The following is a 20,905-nucleotide window of genomic DNA, read 5'->3' as shown; positions in this document are numbered from 1 at the left end:
ATATTTGATGGGCATATATAACATATAAATTATAGATATATTTATTATATATTATAAAATATATGTACTAAATTTTATGTATTATTATATACTTAGCATATGTTATAATATATAATATATTTTATATATTTAGCATATATGTAAATAGGTCTGTTCGTGTGAGAGAAAGCTGTAATTACCCTGCTGATCGTTAACTCACATTTTGGAGACTTTATTTTCAGTAACTTTAATATGATTCTTTTATTATCTCTCTCAACAAGCAGCTCAAATATGATCTCTGCTATGATTCCCTGATATTAAGTCTGCCTTAATATCATTTGACTTTGTACTTTTGGGATTTTTTTGGTTGTTGTTTGTATATGTTGATTTATACAAACATGTCAAGAAAATCATGGAAAGCACAGTTCCAAGAATAATCAATGACTTCTTTGTGCCTAGTTTAGTACTTTAATGAACAATATTTGCAGTAATATTATAAGCATATGTTACTTTAGAAATTTAAAAAATTATATATCTGTGTTAAGAAATCATTATTTTCTAATGAAATATGAAATCTTGAAGTTTTATGTCCCCAACCAAAACATAGAAAGAAGAAAACAGTGTTAAGGGGCTGCAGTTATGTCCTTTCACTTATTTCTACACTAACCTCACTAGGCATTGGGATATGTACCACACTGTGAAGTCTTGATTATTCTGATTATTCATCTTTAAGTTCTGTATAAAGGTACCTACTTTGCAGTGTGATATATGGGCATAAATGAGATAAAGGATGTAACACGCATGTAATGTATCAACAGAGTTAAATGCTTGGGTTGTAATATATAATACAGTTCTCAGGGGTCTTCTGTCCAGCAGACCTTGACATTCATCAGAGGGTGAGGTGACAGTGTTCTTTTGCAGCAGAAACAAAGCAAACTGGTGGTGAAGGATGTCCGTTTATTTGACAGAACTCACAAGCTTATATAGGTTAGTAAAAGGGGTCAGGAGGAAGGGTGGTTTCAATAGTACTCCCAGCCAACAATGACATTGTGACCAGCTAGTAGGTTATCTATCTCTCTCTGGACCCTCCAATCAAGTTTTAGGTCATGAAGCACAGGAAGTGCAGGAAGCTGTGTCTTAGGGCAAACTTGTTACATGCTGAGAAAAGGATGCATATAATATTTGACTTTCTAGAGTTGTTTACCAAGGAAATCCTAGCATAGTTCGTTAAAGACACAGAGAAGAGAAACTGGACTGCAGCCCACCACTCTTGCTGCATGCCCAGTGAACAGGCCAGGTTGCAATCTTGGTTAGCCAAGATTCCTGTCAGGGATTGCCGTGGTGTGTTTGCTTTGTTCCTATGGCCTCAGTGTGCCATGTGCCTACAACTTCCCAGATGGGCCAAGCAGCCAGGGACCAGAGGAGATCCTCCACATAAAATAAAAACATTACTATCACTATTATTAATTTTCCCAGTTTATATACAAATACATAATTTGAGATAAAAATCAATATATCTAAGTAGTATTTATCAAACTTTTTTCACTTGAATTAGGTGCTTCTTAAAGAGGGTTGGTGGTGGATTAAAAAGAAATAGATAATATTTTTTTGTTATTCTTGAGCAGTTGCATGTATTAGTTACTTCAGACACTCATTTATTTACTCCAGAGTAAGGGTAGAGGCACCTTTAGAATAACCTTGTACGAGAACGAAAAGTTAATGAAACTATAGAGCTTCTTCCCCCTCCCCCCCTTTTGATTTTAGTCCAAAACCTAGAATTAGGGAAGAAAGAAATCCTAATTAAATACAACAAACTTCAGTTCTATTTTATACTACTTAATTAATTGAATTCATGATCCTTACATGAAGACTAGAAAAGTTTTACTATCCCATTTTTACATACTCAGAATTGGTTCCTAATGAACTTACGTTACTTTCCTGTGGTCTCAGGTCTGAGAAATGGACAGAAAGTTGACCATAAAATCCAGAGATGTTTTCTTTCTACTATGTTAAATCCCCATTAACTTTTGAAACAAAGTTTCTAGAAATACATTTTCTATGTATTTTTTCATATCCAAGTTTTAATGTGGCAAAGTGGTGTTTGAACTGTGCCATTATTATAAATATTGTAACTAAGTATGTAGGAAAAATTAATTGTGTGTATATGTGTAAAACTCTGGATGATTCACCTTTTGTAATGAGAGAACCACAAGGAGTGGAAAATGTCTGCCAGGAAGAGACTTAGGATGACACCTAAATAGTCCATTCCCTCCTATAACTTAAGTCCCAAGAATCCCACATGATTGGTGCTTCCCTAGGACTCATGGAACTCGGGTAGTGTGCTCACAGCGTGGTTTAGGAGAGAGGAGAGATGCCCGGCACGCTCAGGAAGAAGAAAGAACGGTGTGAGGGGTCTGCACAACTCTGTGTACCAGGTGCAGAAAATCTTTTCTCCCAGTGTAACAGGGAGAAAGTGAGAGGATGAAACGGTTCTTCTCGCAGCAGCTCAGTGCAGTGGTCCACATGCTCTGTTTCTGCCGGAGATTGTCGGCTGCTGACTGAAAATCAGAGGTTTTGTTGAGAACTGGCAGAAGGGCAATCTCTGCCTGTCTGATCAGCCATAATCACAGGAACCCAGACTCCCAGAAGGAAAGCAGGTGTTTACCATAAATCAAGCTGATACTGCTAATTCACTGCCCTAGGCAAACAAAACAGTCTGATCAGAGCAGGGAACTTGGAAAGCCAAGTTCCTGGAGAGCAGCCCAGGGCTGCCCCGTACCAGGCTCTTCTACAGAGCAGCACTGCACTTCTACTATTAGTGCGTTTCTGAACCTTTTCCTGTGCCAAAATGTGGAGCAGGGGAATTCAGCAGAATTTTGTAACAGAACACACAGTACAAAAAGAGAAAGAACATCAAATGATAGTAGTAGTCTGTTATTAGAAGAATACTAGTAATCTTGGCCTGAATTTTCAAAAAATTTTTTCCAGTTTCATTTACAGTGCAAAGACAGTGAAAATAAGATTGTTAAATGTAATTCAAGAGCACGTATTTGTTAGTTTATTCACCTATCCTATGCTGCACATTCAAAAAAAAAAAAAGGAATAGAAAAGAAAAGAAATGAACAGACCATACCTTACCAAAGTGCTTTTGTAACCTTAACGCTGTAGAAGTTCAGAGGCATACATGGGAGTAGTTAACATAGAAGTGACCATGTTGAGTGTTTTATATTCAGTTAGAGGATTAGGGAAGTATTAGAGAAAGTGAGCTGATTTCTTTCAGAATATTTAAGAAGGCTCCAGGAACAAGAGACATTTGCTATTTATCATCTTGAAAGATTTCTATAACAAAAGTGCTATTAATGATAGTTTTGTGATTAGCAACAAACACTCTGAATGTCAGTAATTGGGAACTATTGATTACTTTGGTGTATTTCAGGGCAGCATAATAGCATATTAAAACATAATAATGGTCCCTATGATCATATTTTATTATTAATATTGCTTATTTTGAAATAAATAAATGAAATCAGAAGTGGGAACTTAGCTAAGGTTGAAAGCGTTATGAATTTCAGACCAAAGGGATTGAGTCACCTCTTTTTGATCACAAAAAGGAAATCTTGCCATTGGATATTGAGTAGTAAATTATTTCCTACGGTGTTGGAAAATAATAACATTTGTTCTTTTTAATGCTCCATGTGGATTTCCTTCTTGTTGTTTGAAAAAGGAACAATAAAAATTTAACAAGGACTCACTGATTGTTCTGGTATGCTTAAACAAACTATTTGAAGAAGTATATTTCATTTATTAATAGAAATTTTAAATATCATTGTAATTAATTAAATGCTAAATATTGAATTATTTACATATATAGACTTGTCTAGAAAATCATACTTAAAAACTTTCAGTCATAATTTTATAACTGGAATTTGGATATCTTCCAACCGTAAGATTGTTGAACTGAAATGCTAGATAAACACTGATGCATTTAATATGTATAGTTAGTTCTTCATTTTAAATGCTAAGTGTGCTTATATCCACAAAAATAAAATTATATGAAGTGTGCCATTACTGTACTAAACATTATTCATGTACTTTCATTATTTTACCTAATTTATACTATGGTATGTTGGAGGGTAGTTTATATTAGTCACTGTAATCAGAACAAGATGTCCTTAGGATAGTATTATAAATAATTTGAAACCAAGACACAAAGAGATTACTTTATTGGGGACATTCTTTAAATTATTTTCAAAAATATCAAAGTTACCAAAGTGGGTCACATTTCAACAAATGTTAGATTGGAATTCTGAAACAAATGTTGCATATTTTCCTCCTGAAAATCCATGCCATTCTGAGGAAAAGCTAATTATCGTTCGGGGCTGAGTAAACGGTTGCCAAATGGTCTCACAGTTAGTAACAGAAGAGAGCTGAAATGCAGACCAGTAAACCTTGGGGACTCAGCTGGCCTCCTTTGCAGGCAAGATTGCTCCTAAGGTGTCAGACAACAATTAAACAAAACAAAACTCAAAACTGAAGGTGACTCAGAACAGAGCAAACTGGAAAGTGTAACGGTCTCAAACAGGTCACCACCACAGCACAATTTTTTAAAAAGCATAAGGAAAGAATAAGAAAAAAAAAAGGTGTCGTATAAACAGATTGGACCAGATAATGATCCCTGGCATGTATAGAGAAGTAGAGCGAATACTGACATACTAGATACCACATCTCTTCACCACCTGCCTGGGGAATCGTCAGGAGTCATATTTCTTATCTCAACCTCAATTTCTCACAAAGGAAATAAGGAAAACGAACTAGATAATTTCTGAAGTTTCGTCTTACTGTTGGCAGTGTATAAGATGAGATGTGGGAGAATCTGTCTGCAGAAAATGTAAGCAATGTGACAAAAGCATTGTCTGTTTGGACCCAATACAAGGAGCAGTGCCTCCTTAGAGTAGGCAGTCGAAATACTTCTCAAATCAGAAAACAGGGAGAGCTGTGGGGCTGGTTAAGTGATGGTCAGAGAAAGAGAGGTTGATACAATTGTGTTTAAGGGAAATTGCACCCCTGGTAATGGTTGAGCAGAATGGATAAGAATGAATCTCACAGCAGTCCTCATATCTCTCACAGGTTTGCTAGCTCCTTGTTGGAAAAGCTGCAAAGTGGATTGAAGTCTGTAAAACTAAACAATACTTTTTCTAATTAGTTCTCTGCCCTAAGAAGTAACACCAGACCTGCAGGCTATGATCAGATTGCTGTTTTCTGCGGAATTGTGCCTTGCTTTTCCATCAGAGTATAGCAGTTAACTCGATTCAGAGAAATTTTGTCACTGGAGATGTTGGAGGTACTATACACATTTAATTTCAAAAATCTATATACGGCCGGCACAGTAACCTAGTGGCTAAAGTCCTCGTGTTCCACATGCCGAGAACCCATAAGGAAACCGGTTCTAATCCCAGTGGCCCTGCTTCCCATCCAGCTCCCTGCTTGTGGCCTGGGAAATCAGTTGAGGACAGCCCAAACCTTTGGGACCCTGCACCCATGTGGGAGACCCGAAAGAGGCTCCTGGCTCCTGGCTCCTGGCTTTGGATTGGCTTAGCTCCTGCCATTGTGACTACTTGGGGAGTGAATCATCAGATGGAAGATCTTCCTCTCTGTCTCTCCTCCTCTCTGTATATCTGACTTCCCAATAAAAATAAAACCCGTCTAAAAAAAAAATCTATCTACCTAATTGCTACATCCTGCATAATTCTTGCCAAATGTAACTGTGGAATATATTTAATTAGCTCCTTCTTAGCATTAGAAATAAAAGTACTAGTTTGAATGGAAATTCAATGATGGAAAATTACCCATTTAAAGCTTCAGCGTATTTAAATAACCTAATATAAAATACATTATGTTACTGCCAGATTGGGAGAACTAAAATACACTCAATTAGTTATGATATTCTTTTCTGTGTTTTTATGAATTTCCTAGAGGGATCCAATTTCTAAACATTTGGATGTAAACGTGGTTAACTCAGCATAGATGCTATGGGGAAATAAAAATGCTCATTTTATTTGCAGGTAGAATTTTGTGTTTCAGAAGGCATTAAATTACATTATTGGACATTGATCTGTTCAAGTTGTGGAACATTGGTCTGTCAGATGAAAATGTAAGCCACAGTACATTTTCTGACTTGCAGTCATGAGACTACAAATTTATTTTTCTGTTCATTTTTCTGTTCCTAGAAATTAATAATGACAGAAATAAACACATTTAATAAAGTAAGATCTCCAGCAGTGGATTCTGACACAATCTGATTTATTTGTTTAATATTGAGTCTGCAATAGAGTTACTCCGACAATGTATGGCTATACATTATGAATAATACATCTAAAATAATTTTAAATGGAAATACTGAAAACTTTGCCAACTTTCAACATGATAATTATTAAAAATACTGTCTTCTGTGCAGTGGTTATATAATGTGGTCTTGCAGTGGTCACTGGTTTAATATTTCGGACAGCTCTTATAAGAACTGAAGCGTTTTTTTGTTTTGTTTTGTTTTGTTTTGTAAGAGGAACAGTAAAATACTGCTAGTGAAAATCCACAATTATTGATATAGTTCTTAAGTTGAAATTGATTAGATAATGTGAGTCAGATATTAAGAAGTTTTAAAGATTATTTTTTGAAGAATCCCAGAATATTAGAGCTAAAAGAAATATCCAGCATCACTTAGTATAGCTTTCTAATTTTTCTTGTGATCTCGAAGATTAGGTTTGCTTAACGTCAAATCTTAAAGAAAAAAAGTCAATATTAATATCCGTTTTCTTTTGAATGAATTTGAATTGTGAATACTAAAGTCTATTTCTTTTTAAAAAGATAATTCTTTTTTTTTTACTTCTTTTTATTATTAGCATTTTATGATACAGTTGCATAGGCCCTGGGATTTCCCTTATCCCCTCCCGAATTCCCTATTCCCCCACTGCGTTCCCCTATATTATTACTATAGTATAGTTTTTCATACACAATCATATGTCCATCATTGAAGTCAATTTTTAACACCACATTCACTTTAAATAATTGTTTATTTTTTCATAGTTATTGCGGCAGGTTTTTGGCCTGGCAGTTGACTACGTTCCAATGTATGAGACAATGTGGAGACTGGATCAGGTGACATACAGGAACTGTTGACCAGAGCCCCTGCAGACACAGGTGAAAGAGGGCTGTACCAAGAGGCACGCCTACTAAGTGGAATGAGACATCCACTCTTGGTAGTAAGAAATGAGCAGCAGATAAGCTGCAGAGCTCCTTTAGCAATTCAGCCATTTTGAGGAACTGCAGTTGTTGCGGTTTCTGCAAATCATAGTGCCCTTCATAAAAGAAAATACTCTGCCTTTTAATACAGACTGTTAGAAGAAGTACTTGGAATATGAAAAGAAGAGGAACAGAAACTTGGATTGACCAGACAAGCATATGGAAAAAGAAATCAATTAAAACATCTTTTAGCCAGTTTTGGATCCTTGTCAAAAGACATGTTAGCAAGAAGAAATTGAGTGTCACTGTCAGGATCAGAATGCCATTTAGATTTTGATTTATATAATTATACAAAATTTTACTATTTCAATAAGCTGGCATCAACTAATTATAAAGATTTAGTCTTTCTGATCTAAATCGGTTAAATTTTCTTATATCAGGTTCAAACTAAACTATTAGCTCAGGGTATTGTGGTTAATTCCTATAATCTATGTCCTTCATTTTATTTCAAATCGGTTTCTGTTTTTGAACTTTGCATATGCTATATTGTATTTGATCCTGAAGTAATCATTTTCATCTTGGTATAAAGGGGATATAGTTCAGTCAATAAATGTGATCTAAGGGATTATTGATTCAGTAATTTTAAAAAATCTTTGCCATTGCTTTTTTGCTCAGGCATTGCATGAAAAACAAATTAGGATATTCTCCTGTGTCTTCTAAACAGAAGTAGTTTGATCAGAAAAGTGCTAAATTTCTTAATATTAATGAAATTATGTATGCTTGATGATCTAAGTTTAATAAGAATGAATAAGTTTATTCTATGTAGTACACCTTTAAAGACAACATCAATTATAATAATTTTTCAGGCATAAATTAATATAGCACAGATTTGATGGAAATATTTCAATAAATAGATGATTTAGAAAAATAAATATTCTGTTCATCTTAAAGACATTTACCTAAACATTTAGCATATGACATGCAGCAAGTACTCTTTGGCAATTGGGATGATTTAGAAAACAGAACAATGACGATTTTTATCTTTGTGAGAGTTATAATCTAGTATATAAATACAGATGATGCTCAATAATAATGGAATCCTGTAACATGTGAACAGATTTTATACACGCTTACATGGATAAAGTGATAGCCTTTATTTATTACCCCTCTCTGAGAACCTGAGAGTTCAGTTTGAATTGGAAAGTTGTGGAAGTTGATCATGCAGATATCTGAAGGAGTTTCATAGAGAATGAACATCCGTTCTAAAGGCTAGGGTGAACAAATGCCTGGCACTTTAAGACTTTCAGGAGGGCCAGAATATTGGCCTATTGGGACATGACATACAGAAAGAGACAGAGTCTGAAGTGATTCAGATTGATTGGTTAATAGATAAATTACCAAAGTCTAGCTACTGATTCTTCCTCATTAATTATTTTAGTGTATCCCTTCTTTATCTCCCAACCTTGATGTGTGTGTGTGTGTGTGTGTGTGTGATTTTAAGAAAATAAAGAACAACTTACTAGACATCCAATCAACAGTATCATAGGGGGATAATCACTTTATATAATGCCATATGCTACTTATTGAGTGCTAATTATGTTTAAATTTACTGTTAGACTATTTTCACTGACAACATTGGGGTTACTTGCTTCCTAAACCTTAACACCCTATTTTAGAATTAGATTAGCAATTAGGAATTGTCAGAAACAATGTCACATTAAACATTAGTAGAAATTCTATGTTACTGATTGGTTTCATATCTGAAATGAACAAATATTTTCATCAGAAGTCACCAGCAGACTATGAACATCAGAAACACTAGATGCAACCCAGGTTCCAAATTAAATTTTCTGTATCAAAATATGAGACTCAAGTCGCTGAAGCAGAAGGAATTTAACTTGTAGCATGTACCAAGATGAGAGCCGCTAGAAAACTCGAGGCATGTAAGTGTTATACTACTTTAATATTTTTTTGTTAGCCTAGAGGAATGATAATCACTGTCAAACTCTATGAAATGTTATTTATGCCCATACAGTGACATTAATTTTCTTTTAATCTTTGTGTGCCTCGGGAAATATTTCACTTGAATTTCACATTTCTTTGTAAGGAATCAGGAACTCTGGAATCCAATGTCATTTACTTTAATGTGTTTTTTTACACAGTTATTTCCAAATCCTAACTTAAAACCAATAATTTACCTTGCGTTTACCTCTTCAAAATGTAAAACTGACATGGCATAGATGAATTCCTTGAATTTTAACACAATCCTAGAATGAATCTTAATAACTTAATGAATGCTTAACCCTTTATTTATTCACATACTTATTTTTTAATGATTGTTTTCCATTATACAGTTTTGTAGGAATAGTGCTTCTCCCCCTTTCTTCCCTTTTCTTCCTCCCCATTCTCCCCCACCTAAAACAAATATTTTCCTCCACATCGCTACAATAATATAATCTTTCAGCTGCAGTCACAATTCAACATTCTGCATTTTATGTGTATCCTGATATTGTAGGTAGCATCAGATCGTCAAGCTACCCATAACAATTTCATTGGGGGCCTTTTTTTCATTGAGAAGTAGAGATATCAAACTGCGTTGCTTCTTTGAGCTTTCCCAGTACTCGAGTCTCCATTGTATGGTTCATTTATAAGAATATATGTATATGATTGCTACCTATATATAGTTATTTATTTTGAAAGAGAGGGAGAGTTGGGTGAGAAAAAGATCTTCCATCTGCTGGTTCAGTTGCCAGATGATTGCAACAGCAGCCAGACCGAAGTTGGGATCCAGGAGATTCATCTGGATGTTATGGATGAGGGGCAGGGCTCTGAGCACTTCAACTATCTTCTGCTTTTCCCTGCTGTTTACATAGAGTTAGATCACAAATAGAATATCTAAAAGTTGCATCAATGTTCATAAAGGATGCTGGCATCACATACAATGGCTTCACCTTCAATGCCACAGTACCAGCTATCAAATCATTTATTTTAAAACACACTCGTTTAGCACATATTTTCACCTCAACACGCATAAAAATGTACTAGTAGTTTCTTTTGGAGGTAGTACTTGTAGTGCTTGTAAAAGGAGGTCCATGATCGGTTACTCCAGACTCACTGTTTATTCTTTCTTTGGGTTTTGCTTCGCTAGGCAAGTTAATTTCTCATTCCTTCAGTTTCTCAAGATGTGAATCAATAATGGTATCTGTGATACTGTGTAATTACAGAGATTAGAGATTAATCATGTAAAATGCTTTGAAAGATGCTTGTCATCTATATTGCGCTCAATTATAAATGTTATATGTATATACATCCATGTATGTACATTTTTACAGTATCCTGGAATATGATTGCAAAATATTTCTTAAGACAATAAATGAAGACTTCCAATTTTATTTTAGTATTTATTTTAAAGATTTATTTATTTTACTTGGAAATTCAAAGTTACAGAGAGGGAGATACATAGATAGATCTTCCATCCATGGGTTCTCTCCCTAGATGGCTGCAATGTACTGAGCTGGGCCAGTTTAAACCTGGGAACTAGAGCTTCTTCCAGGTCTCCCAGGCAGTTGCAGAGACGTAAGGACTTCAGTCATCCTCCACCACTTTTCCAGGCTATATACAGAGAACTGAATTGGAAAGTAGAACAGCCAGGACATGAACCAGCCCCCAATTAGCACAGGTGCCACCAGGCAAATGATTAGCATGCTGTGCCACCCGTTTTTAAATGACCTAAATGTAGTAGTGAGGGTTGAGTGGGTGACTGAAAGTGACAATATTTTCTTTATTTTGAAATGGAAAATGAGGTATAATTCAACACTTCCAGTTTCCATTGAAGGAAAAAATGACTAGAGTAACTAATTTAGCAAGAAGTCAGAAAGAATTTGATCAATTTTGGCATCTGTCTGTCTTCACGTGGATTTTAGTCCAAATCTTGATGAGCACCATAAAATATTCAAATGTTCGCATTTCAAGATCTCTTTTTGCTTTATGATTTCAATATAATATAAGAAAATTATATTTAAATAAATTGCAAAATAAAATTAAAGGAATATGAGATAACATAGTAACTGTATCCATGACCTTTAAAAAAAGACTGGCAATTATACATAACAATGGATTCTTGCAGTTTTAGGTTGTTTAAGCAGGCATGAGGAACTCTACGTTTCTATGACAATTCTCCAACTCTATGAACAGTCACGCCTCCCAAAACTAGCATTTATAAAATGAATCTTAAATAAGGTGAAGGTTAGTAATCTCTGTACAGCAGCTTAATTAGAAATTGACATTGAATCTAAAGTATTTGCAGCAAGCTGACGAAAGAGTAAGTAGATGTAAAAATTAAGAAGAGCAGGATTCAGACACCAAATCTCTTATTGGGATTTAATACTTCAGTAATTTCATCCATTTTACTGAAAAATCATTTAGGACAGAAAGATATGTAGAAAAAAATCTAAAAAGGAACCTGTCTCTCTTCAAATGAAAACAGATCACAGGCAATATAAACTTGAAAGATTTTAAAGTTAGGACACATATCATACATTACAAATCTATATTCTCCACCCCTAATCATTTTATTGATAGGTAAACCAAATCCTTGAGCTGCCCATTATCATACTATCCACAACTGCACTTTTATCTCACAAATATATGTTCTGAGAAGAAGCAGGGGAGCCATAAGTGCTTGGCAGACGCTTCTGTCATTCTTTTGTGCCACATCCGTGACTGCAAAATGAGGCTAACAATAGTAAGAACGAATAAGGTAGTGGGTCTTATGTTATCAAAGAAATCAGTTTAAAATCAAGTGTAGCTGAACAACTGCAGGGTCATTTTAATTTCATCCCAGTGTGAGAAGAACTATTTGATTCTAACATATAATAAGCTTATTCTAGGAATTGAATTAATCCAAATAAGAAACTGGGAAAAAATGCTTGGTTCAGTGAGTACATTTTTAAAAAGTTATTTTAACAATTGTAGAGTAATGAGTTTTTAATTTGGATAACACCAAGAACACAGCTTAATCTTGCATACTCTCCAAGAACACAACATCTTAATCTTGCATACTGTCCTGTGCCTTATTTGACATTTCTCATTTATTCCCAATGTGCGTACAATTTTCCATGTGTGGAATCTGGCACACAAATGCTTAGGGAGGGATCCAAAAGTTATATGGCATATAAGAAAATGATTTTTCAGAGAACTGCTAGAATGATGTGGTTCAACAAAGATAATTCTGGATTTGGGAAACAGTGACCTGAGTTTGAGTATGAACACTGTCACTTGAAGTTCACTGGGTGCCAGTCTCCTTTCTGTTTGATGAAGAGGTTATCCAAGTATCTACTTACAAACTGTTTAAAGTCTGCCTCTTTCCTGAGCTGCAATACCTGAGGTTAAGTGTTAAGAAGTCACACTATTGTTGGAAGCCTTTAGAAATTGTGGTTTTAATTCTTTTAAGTCATAATGACACTTTGCATGGGAAGAATTATCTAAATGAAATCTTTGTAGTGCTGGGAATCAAGTAACTCTTCAATTTACTCAATATCTTTACATATAGAACTAACAAATCAATCGAACTTAGTGCTATTAGGACATCTCTGATTATTTTGGCTTTGTTGCCTACAGGGAATCAGAAGTCTTCATACATGATCACAGTTTTGTAAGAACTTATAATCTTTAGGAAATGGATGATCTCTTGCTTCCATTGTTACTGTAGAGAAAAGTGATATTGGGGGTATTCACACAGTTATCAGTTTAGAAATTCACAGGGGATTCTGTTTTCAGTTAATTGCTTTTTCCCCTTAATGCTTGACTAACCCATGTTAATATCAGTGTTAATAACCCATTATAATTTGAAAGTTATAATATGAAAATTATTAACACTGAAGAATATTTCCTGTAGGGTAATGCTGTCCCCACTTATAATATACAACATTTTAGTTTAATCTCAGATGATTAATTTTGATGACTGTAATGAGTTCATATGCATAAGTGAGAAAATGTTTAGACACTTACATTTCCCCAGATATTGCCCCCAGAATCTTTCAAGTATGATTTGCTTTCAAGACATGTTGATACATTTTGAGTATATACTGCGGACTTTAGAACAATTGGACTTTAGTGAATCTTGTGTTAACATTGGGTTGACTAATATGCTTTAGATTTGTAGATATGATTTTTTTTTAATTTTTGTCAGGTTTTCTCAGCGAATAGGATTAAAATATTCATTTACTTATAGATTAGCCCAATATGTAACTAGAAATTAAACAAACATAAAATGCAAAAAAATATTTCATGGTGTATTTGTAAGTGAGCACATAAAAGAAATTTGATTCCCTGGGTTTTAATTTTTTTTAAGATTTATTTATTTTTATTATAAAGTCAGATATATAGAGAGAGAGGGAGGAGAAGAGACAGAGATGAAGATCTTCCATCCAATGATTCATTCCCAAAGTGACCGAAACGGCCGGTACTGAGCCAATTCAAAGCCAGGAGCTCTTCTGGGTCTCCCAAGCAGGTGCAGGGTCCCAAGGCTGTCCTCCCCTGCTTTCCCAGGTCACAAGCAAAGAGCTGGAAGGGAAGCAGGGCTACTGGGATTAGAACTGGCGACCATAAGGGATCCTGGCATGTGCAAGGTGAAGCCTTTAGCCACTAGGCCACCGTGCCAGGCCCTGATTTTTCTTTTAAAAATATCCTTTGTCATGCATATACTTAATTAGTTGGGATGATATTACCATCTGAAGCCTGTAGGAATATTTGTCATTATCAGTAAGATTATTATCATTATTATGAAGTCATTATCAGTAAGATTCAGCCAAAATCAAGTTTAATGCATTTTGCCTAACAGAGGCTGCAATGTACAGTGGATACTTTCCTTAACACATTTCCCATTGTAGCCATATGACTTTCCAATCTGAAGATTCACATTTCTGATATTCAGGCAGATCTTCTTTTACCAGTTATGATCTATCATCCTTCAAATTGTATATAACCTGAATCACTCCACTTCCCATTTAAAACACAGTCTAGTGCAAAGTACTATTTTTATATGTCTCATTCTCTTAGGTTGCTACTCCTTTGCCAATGTCACTCCTAAATTCTTGCCATCAGATAACCAGCTTCAGTTTTCATTGTGAAGATTGGCTTTATACTCCTCTAGTGTGGAAATGGTTACCAAACATTTTACATAATGTACATGGTGTGTAAAATCCACCCTGGCCATGTTTACCTTCTGAACTACTGTGTTCCAAAATGTAGATGTGCTAGGTCCGTCCTTGCTTCCTCCCTCCCTCTCTTCCCTCTCTTCCTCCCTTCTATTTCTCTTTCTCTCCTTCTAGGTCTTAATACTCAGCTGCTCTTAATTGCTGTGTTGCTTAAGGAAACACTATAACTCATAAATGATTTTCATATTATAATAAACATTCACAAACATGTAACACAATACATATTTGACTGCTATGTCTATTTAAAGGTTGACCAAGGATCAGAAGATAGATTTGGCTTCCAGGTTCTTGACATATTGGATTCAGTTTCATTATTGTAGTTACTGGATAGGACACTCAGATCACATCATTTAAAATATTGAAGCTCCCAGTTCCTTTCTTTAAAAAAGTAAATATAATGCTTTGAAAATGGGACTAAATATATCAGATGATTTTCATAGATTAAAACCCAACAGGGGAAGTGCTGGAATCCCCGAGAAAAAGGAAACAATTTCTGCTCCATGATTCACTCACAAAGACACAGCTTTGAGAGGCTCTCATGGCCATGAATCCTTTTTTCTTTTGCTGTGATTTATTTAAATTTATATAAAGGAAGAGAGTGAGTGAGAGAGAGAAAGAGATGTTTCTCCGTCTCCTGGTTCCTTCCTCACCTGCCAGTGATAGTCAATGTTAGTCTTTATGGCAATTAGATGAGATAGTTGCTATACTTGATTTTTTTTTTCTAGAGCAAAAGTTAATGCTGAAGGAGATTATAAAATTTCTTGACAAAAGCATAAAATGAAGTAGTGAACTGGAGAGTTAAACCTGCATGCTATGACTCAAAATTTTCACATTATAAACTCTTCTTAAGATTCCAAAAATAAAAAGCATGAATACCACTTCAGGATTTATTTTTAGTCCAAACTACCAGGTTTACAAAATGTTCTAATATTTTGTTCATGTTCTCTTTTTATGACATTTAGCCTTTTGAAAATGTGTTCTTGTAAGTGTAGACAATTTTCTATAATTGAAATTGGGCTTTTACTTATTTACAAGATTAACCAGTTTGCTATTTTCATTCTCGTTTGTTTCTAAAGTCAGAGTGCAAATGTCTTTTTTTTTAAAAAATTAAAGCTGCAGTTATAATTTGGGTTTGTGTGTTTTTCTCTAAACAATTTGATAAATGACTTTTAAAAATCAAGAGATGTATCTGTAAAAAAAACAGCCTTCAAAGCCTTAAAGCATAAACACTGTCATTGAGTGAAAAAAGGATTACTCTATGAATTCTGCTGTTTCTGTGATGCTTAATAACTAGGATGTTATTCTGCCAATGTACTCTTTATCACAATGGGATTAACAGCAGTATTTTCTTATGAACTAAAATATAGTGCTAGAAAATATATAATTTAAGTTTAGCTTATCTTTCATATAGGCCATTTTCTTTTGATTTGATTGTTTCATGTTCATTACAGCATAGATGGCATTTCAGACCCATGTGTGCTGGCAATTAGTATGGAGACGGATGGGGACAGTGGGAGAAAATGGGGGAGAGAAATGTCTCTGCTCTTCCTCCTGAGTCTGCAGAAGGGGAGGGGAAGACACGATGCCTCTCTTTGCTGTCAGACTAAACAAAGAAGATAATTTCTTTTATATCAAATGTGTTGGTGATAAAACAAACACATAAAGTTAAGTGCCAGAAGGGGGGAAAAACATATGTGTACAGTAAATTAAATCATATTAGGTAAGATATGGACTCCAACCAAGATGTCCACCAATTGATGACTGAATAAAGTGTGTATGTAAACAAATGAACACTACTCAACCATACAAAGGAATGAAATCTTTCACAACAAAAAGGTTGCAGTTATAGACCACTATGCCATTCTCATAAACGTAAAATAAGCCAGTCTGCAAAAAATACATGTCTTCTCTGATTTTGGTAACTAAATACATAGGGTATAAATAATATAATGCATATGACTAATTCTGATATATTGATATTTGATTCTTATTTATAACACTTACTTATACTTCTGAAGAACAGTAGCTTTTCTCATTGCCTCCTGTTGAACTCTTTAGTGGCTGTTTAAATTTGTAAATATAAAATAAATTGAATGAATGTCACTGCAAAAAAAAAAAAATGTTACCAATTCAAAATGGTAACAAAAATATTTGAAATGGCAATGCTAAAATCTGCTAAGTTTGTGCTTTCCAAGGAGATATGAAAAAAATAAATATTTTAAATGTTAATTTATTTGAAAGTGTTATATATAGAGAGAAGAGACAGAAACTTTCTGTCTGCAGGTTCATTCTCCAGGTCTGGGTAAGGCCAAAGCCAGGAGCCAGAAGCTTCCTGTTGGTCTCCAGTGTGGGTGGCAGGGATTCAAACATTTAGGCTCTTTATTGCCCACTGCTCTTTGTAGATAATTAGCCTGGAACTGGATTGGAAGTGGAGTAGCTTGTTTAAATGTTCTCATCACAGGCAATGACTTTAGTGGCTGCTGAAAACCTGGTCTTTTTTTTTTTTTAAAGATTCATTTATAAGAGTCCCAAAAAACAGTTAAATATAGCTTGACAATATGATTATGATACACGCTTTTCAATTTTGCCTATATTTGTAATACTTATACTTAAATCACGATATACTTAGATCACAGGGTTGAACTTGTAACTGTTACTACTGTGATAATATGGGGAATATGCTGAGAGCAGAAAATGGGGAGGGAAGGTGAGGAGATGGAGGGAAGAATCTTTATATCTACAAAGTTGCATCTTTGGAAATAATAATAGTAGTGAAAGTAAAAAACAGGGCCCAGCGCGATAGTGTAGTGCTTAAAGTCCTTGCCTTGCAGGCACTGGTATCACGTATGGGTGCCGGTTCTAATCCCAGCGGCTCCCCTTCCCATCCAGCTCCCTGCTTGTGGCCTGGGAAAGCAGTTGAGGACGGCCCAAAGCCTTGGGACACTGCACCCACTTGGGAGACCTGGAGGAAGAAGCTCTGGGCTCCTGGCTTCGGATTAGTTCAGCTCCAGCCGTTGCGGCCACTTGGGGAGTGAAGCATCGGATGGCAGATCTTCCTCTTTGTCTGTATATCTGACTTTCCAATAAAAAATAAATAAATCTTAAAAGAATAAAAAATAATATTTATTTGAAAGTCAGAATTATAGAAAGAACAAATTAAGCAGAGAGATATGAAAAAATGTGATAAAGAAATCCCAATATGTATTAGTATCCTTTGCAAGTGTTCCCCTGTAGCCTTTCTGTGGTTAAAGGGAGAACATTAAATGCAGATATGGATTGCATTTTAAGAATATGTAGGTTCTTACATATTTAAGAATATGTAAGAATAAATAAATTCTTATTTTTCTTGCATTTGATTCTTCAAATGTTTTTACTTCAGGTTTCAAACACAATGAACAAAATCAGCATTTTCAAAAAACACATTGTCCAAACTCCTTTTGAAAGAATTCTAGTTTGACCAGTTTTACATACCTGAGTTTTCACTGTTCCTTTTTGCCCAACTAACAATGCAGGCCAACTAGGCAACTTGGGTCTCCTTTCATCTTAGAGCAATGTTTCTCATACTTTGGTAGACATATTAATCAAAGGAAAATTTGGCTAAAATGCATTCTCTTGCACAGTGTCTGGGTTTGGACTCTGAGATTCGTATTGCTCATGCATTCCTGGATGATCCTTTGAGTGGCAGGTGTTTAGAGCACCTTTATCTTCTCTTTGGTGCACACTCTTTTGTTTGCCTTCCCTCCTCCATTCCTATGAGGGTGCTCAAAGGCTACTCACTTCTGTGCTTGTCAGTGTGTGTGTGTGTCCACTCCCTGAAAAGCAATGCTCAGAGAGGTTGCATTGTAACATAGCAAAGCTGTCATCTGTGATGCTGGCATCTCCTATGGGCAACATTCTGTGTCCCATCTGCTCCACTCCCAATCCATCTCCCTACTAGTGGTCTGTGAAAAGCAGCAGACGATGGCTTAATTGTTTGGGCCTCTACCACCCACATAGGAGACATGGATGAAACTATTGGCTTCTGGCTCCCACCTAGCCCAGTGCTGGCCACTGTGGTCCTCCAGGGAGGAACCAGTTAACAGAAGAGTTCTCTGTGTCTCAGTCTCTCTCTGTAACCGTCAAAATAAGTAAATATGTCTTAATAAACAGAAAGTGTATACACCTAAAATTGCTCTCCCAAAGTTTCAACGTCACACTTTTTTGTGTCCCTATGTTTCTTCTAAATGCAATGGGCTATTTACCATTTGCTTACTACAGTGTCAAGCATAATGTCTGACCCATAGTAAATATTGAATGGATACGTATTATAAAGTGATTAAAAAATGGAAGGAGTGAGAGAGGGGAAGAACAAACGGTAAGAATGGTAAAGAAGAATTAAGTAGTATAACACCACATTCCATTGCAATTCTTATCCCTTTCCCTGTTATACATAGCTACTATAGGGGATAATAGGAATGGAATTCGTTGTGTGCTTTTGAGGGGAGATGAATTCGCCTTAAGTTATGAACATATGTCCGTATATGTGTATATATATTCAAATATTATACATATTCAGATATTTGTTAAATCAATTATTTACTGCAAAATTGTTTTACTAATGGTAAACATTAGCTGTTTCCAGGTGACAATTGTGTATTGCTTTCTCTTTCAGGGTTTAAGCTTGAAAAGATTCGAGGCTGTACAAGGAGGGAGAGAGGTAAGATGGTTTAACTAAGAGAAATGGGACAGAAGAGATCATGGTTACAAAAACATGCTGGTGATTTACAATGTTGTTGATGGTGGGCATGCCCTGAGGGGCGTTTTGCACACTTATGGTTCTTTTACTTTGGCCAAAGAATATTTTGCAGATGTTTATGTAAATATATTGTTGACATTATTCCTCTGAAACTGAAGAAAATAGTGTTTCTGTGACTAGCCAGGCACTATGTCTGTTACAATGGATTTGTACAGCCGCAGCCCCCTCCAGAGGACCAGAAGCCATTTAACAGGTAATGTTACAGTGCAATATTTTAAACAATTTACTGAGAAATTAGCAAAATTTTAACAATGCCAACGCTTTATGGCATTTGAATTCTTCACTCTCTTTGAAGGTTGCTGCTTAACTCTGAAGTTGGGATACATTACTAGAAAACGTGAAGTGGCTGTGGTATGGCTAGCAGTGTTCAAACTTTAATGTATTGACTATTTTGGATACTTTATGAAGAAGGAAACTTAATAGCGGCAATGGAATAACCCATTACATAGAGTATGCATGTTATTATCTTTCGGTTCTAACTGAACATGTAGAATTATCACTAACATTCTTTCCGCACTAAATGTTTACGGTGGTACTTTGTGAGTCAGGGTGCTGGGAGGGAAGGGAAGGCTGGAATAATTAATTCAAGAAATCAATACATTCTTGTTACACAGAAAGTAATTTCATTTTTTAGGGATATTTATGTACCTTATTTTGGGCAAATGCAAAGGCATTCCGTCTTTTAAAATGAGAAAATAAATCTTCCTCCCCTTCCCACACCTGATTTGTGGCTTCTACTTCGGTAGAAGCACATTCCTTGCCTGTTAAGGAGGTAGCGTTTTCCATTTCCTCTGCTTTAACTTCTAGTGGTATGTTGTAATATTTGATATTTAAGTTACTCAAAAAAATGGTCATGAAAGACCTCTTGTCCTCTTTGTTGCTATTTTCCATCCGTAAGTGTCTTGCCCATTTGCAGGAAACAGAGCGGTTGGCTTGGATTAGCAAAATGCTAGAGAGGGTGAAATAAAGACAAACCCATTGATATTTTCATGCTGTAGGAGAGCAAGTTGATAAGGATGTGGGTATCACTACGACTGGGGGAAACACATATGCTCTTTAAAGAAGACTTCAGAATGTTTTAGAAACAAAACTACTTAGAGAATGAACTGAATGCATCTCATCCCTCACGGATTTAGTTCCTTTAGGGATATGTAAAGTGTGGAGTCACTCAATTCCTCATATCTGCTTGCTAGGCTAGTAGAACTGCTTCCAAAGTAGGAAAACTTAAATCCTATACAACAGTATTGCAAAATTATGCCATTTTTATTATGCCAAGATTTTGTGTTATTATAAAAAGAAGCAGAATACTTTGTTTTAATGAAAAACTGTCAGATTTTGTTACTTATTTTTTCATTCACTTTGGTTTTTTGTTGTTGTTGTTTAATCAATGCAGTGGTTGGTGAGTGACATGTAAAAAGTGTGTTTTACATTTGGGAAATATATATATATATGCATATTTTTCTAGATATTGTTTCGACATGTGTGAACAGGTCAAAATTTTAATAACTAACAATCTAATATATTCCTTTAGATAATGATGCAAGTTTGAGCTCTTTCTGATGTTAGTGGGATGATTTTGAAGTTTTAGTCGGCAGATTGGAATAGTCTAGTAAGGTCTTCTCTTACTGCTTCCAATCCTCAGTTACAAAGTATATGTGCACTGATAAAATGTAAGCAA

The 20,905-nt window shown here is 35.3% G+C and overlaps 1 protein-coding gene across 1 annotated transcript in view; it reads left to right on the top strand.

Annotated features, from left to right (window-relative positions):
- Positions 1–20,905, top strand: part of CCSER1 (coiled-coil serine rich protein 1) — a 1,128,290-nt gene that overhangs the window by 726,857 nt on the left and 380,528 nt on the right. Inside the window, exon 10 of the mRNA XM_004590570.2 lies at positions 19,084–19,128. Within this exon, the coding sequence (XP_004590627.2) occupies positions 19,084–19,128 (45 nt within the window). The remainder of the gene's footprint in view (positions 1–19,083; positions 19,129–20,905) is intronic.

Source organism: Ochotona princeps, chromosome 7 (assembly GCF_030435755.1).
Source record: "Ochotona princeps isolate mOchPri1 chromosome 7, mOchPri1.hap1, whole genome shotgun sequence".
NCBI classification, from domain to species: domain Eukaryota; kingdom Metazoa; phylum Chordata; class Mammalia; order Lagomorpha; family Ochotonidae; genus Ochotona; species Ochotona princeps.
The sequence above is the reverse complement of the archived record's forward strand: the minus strand, read 5'-3'. Positions and strand labels throughout refer to the sequence as shown.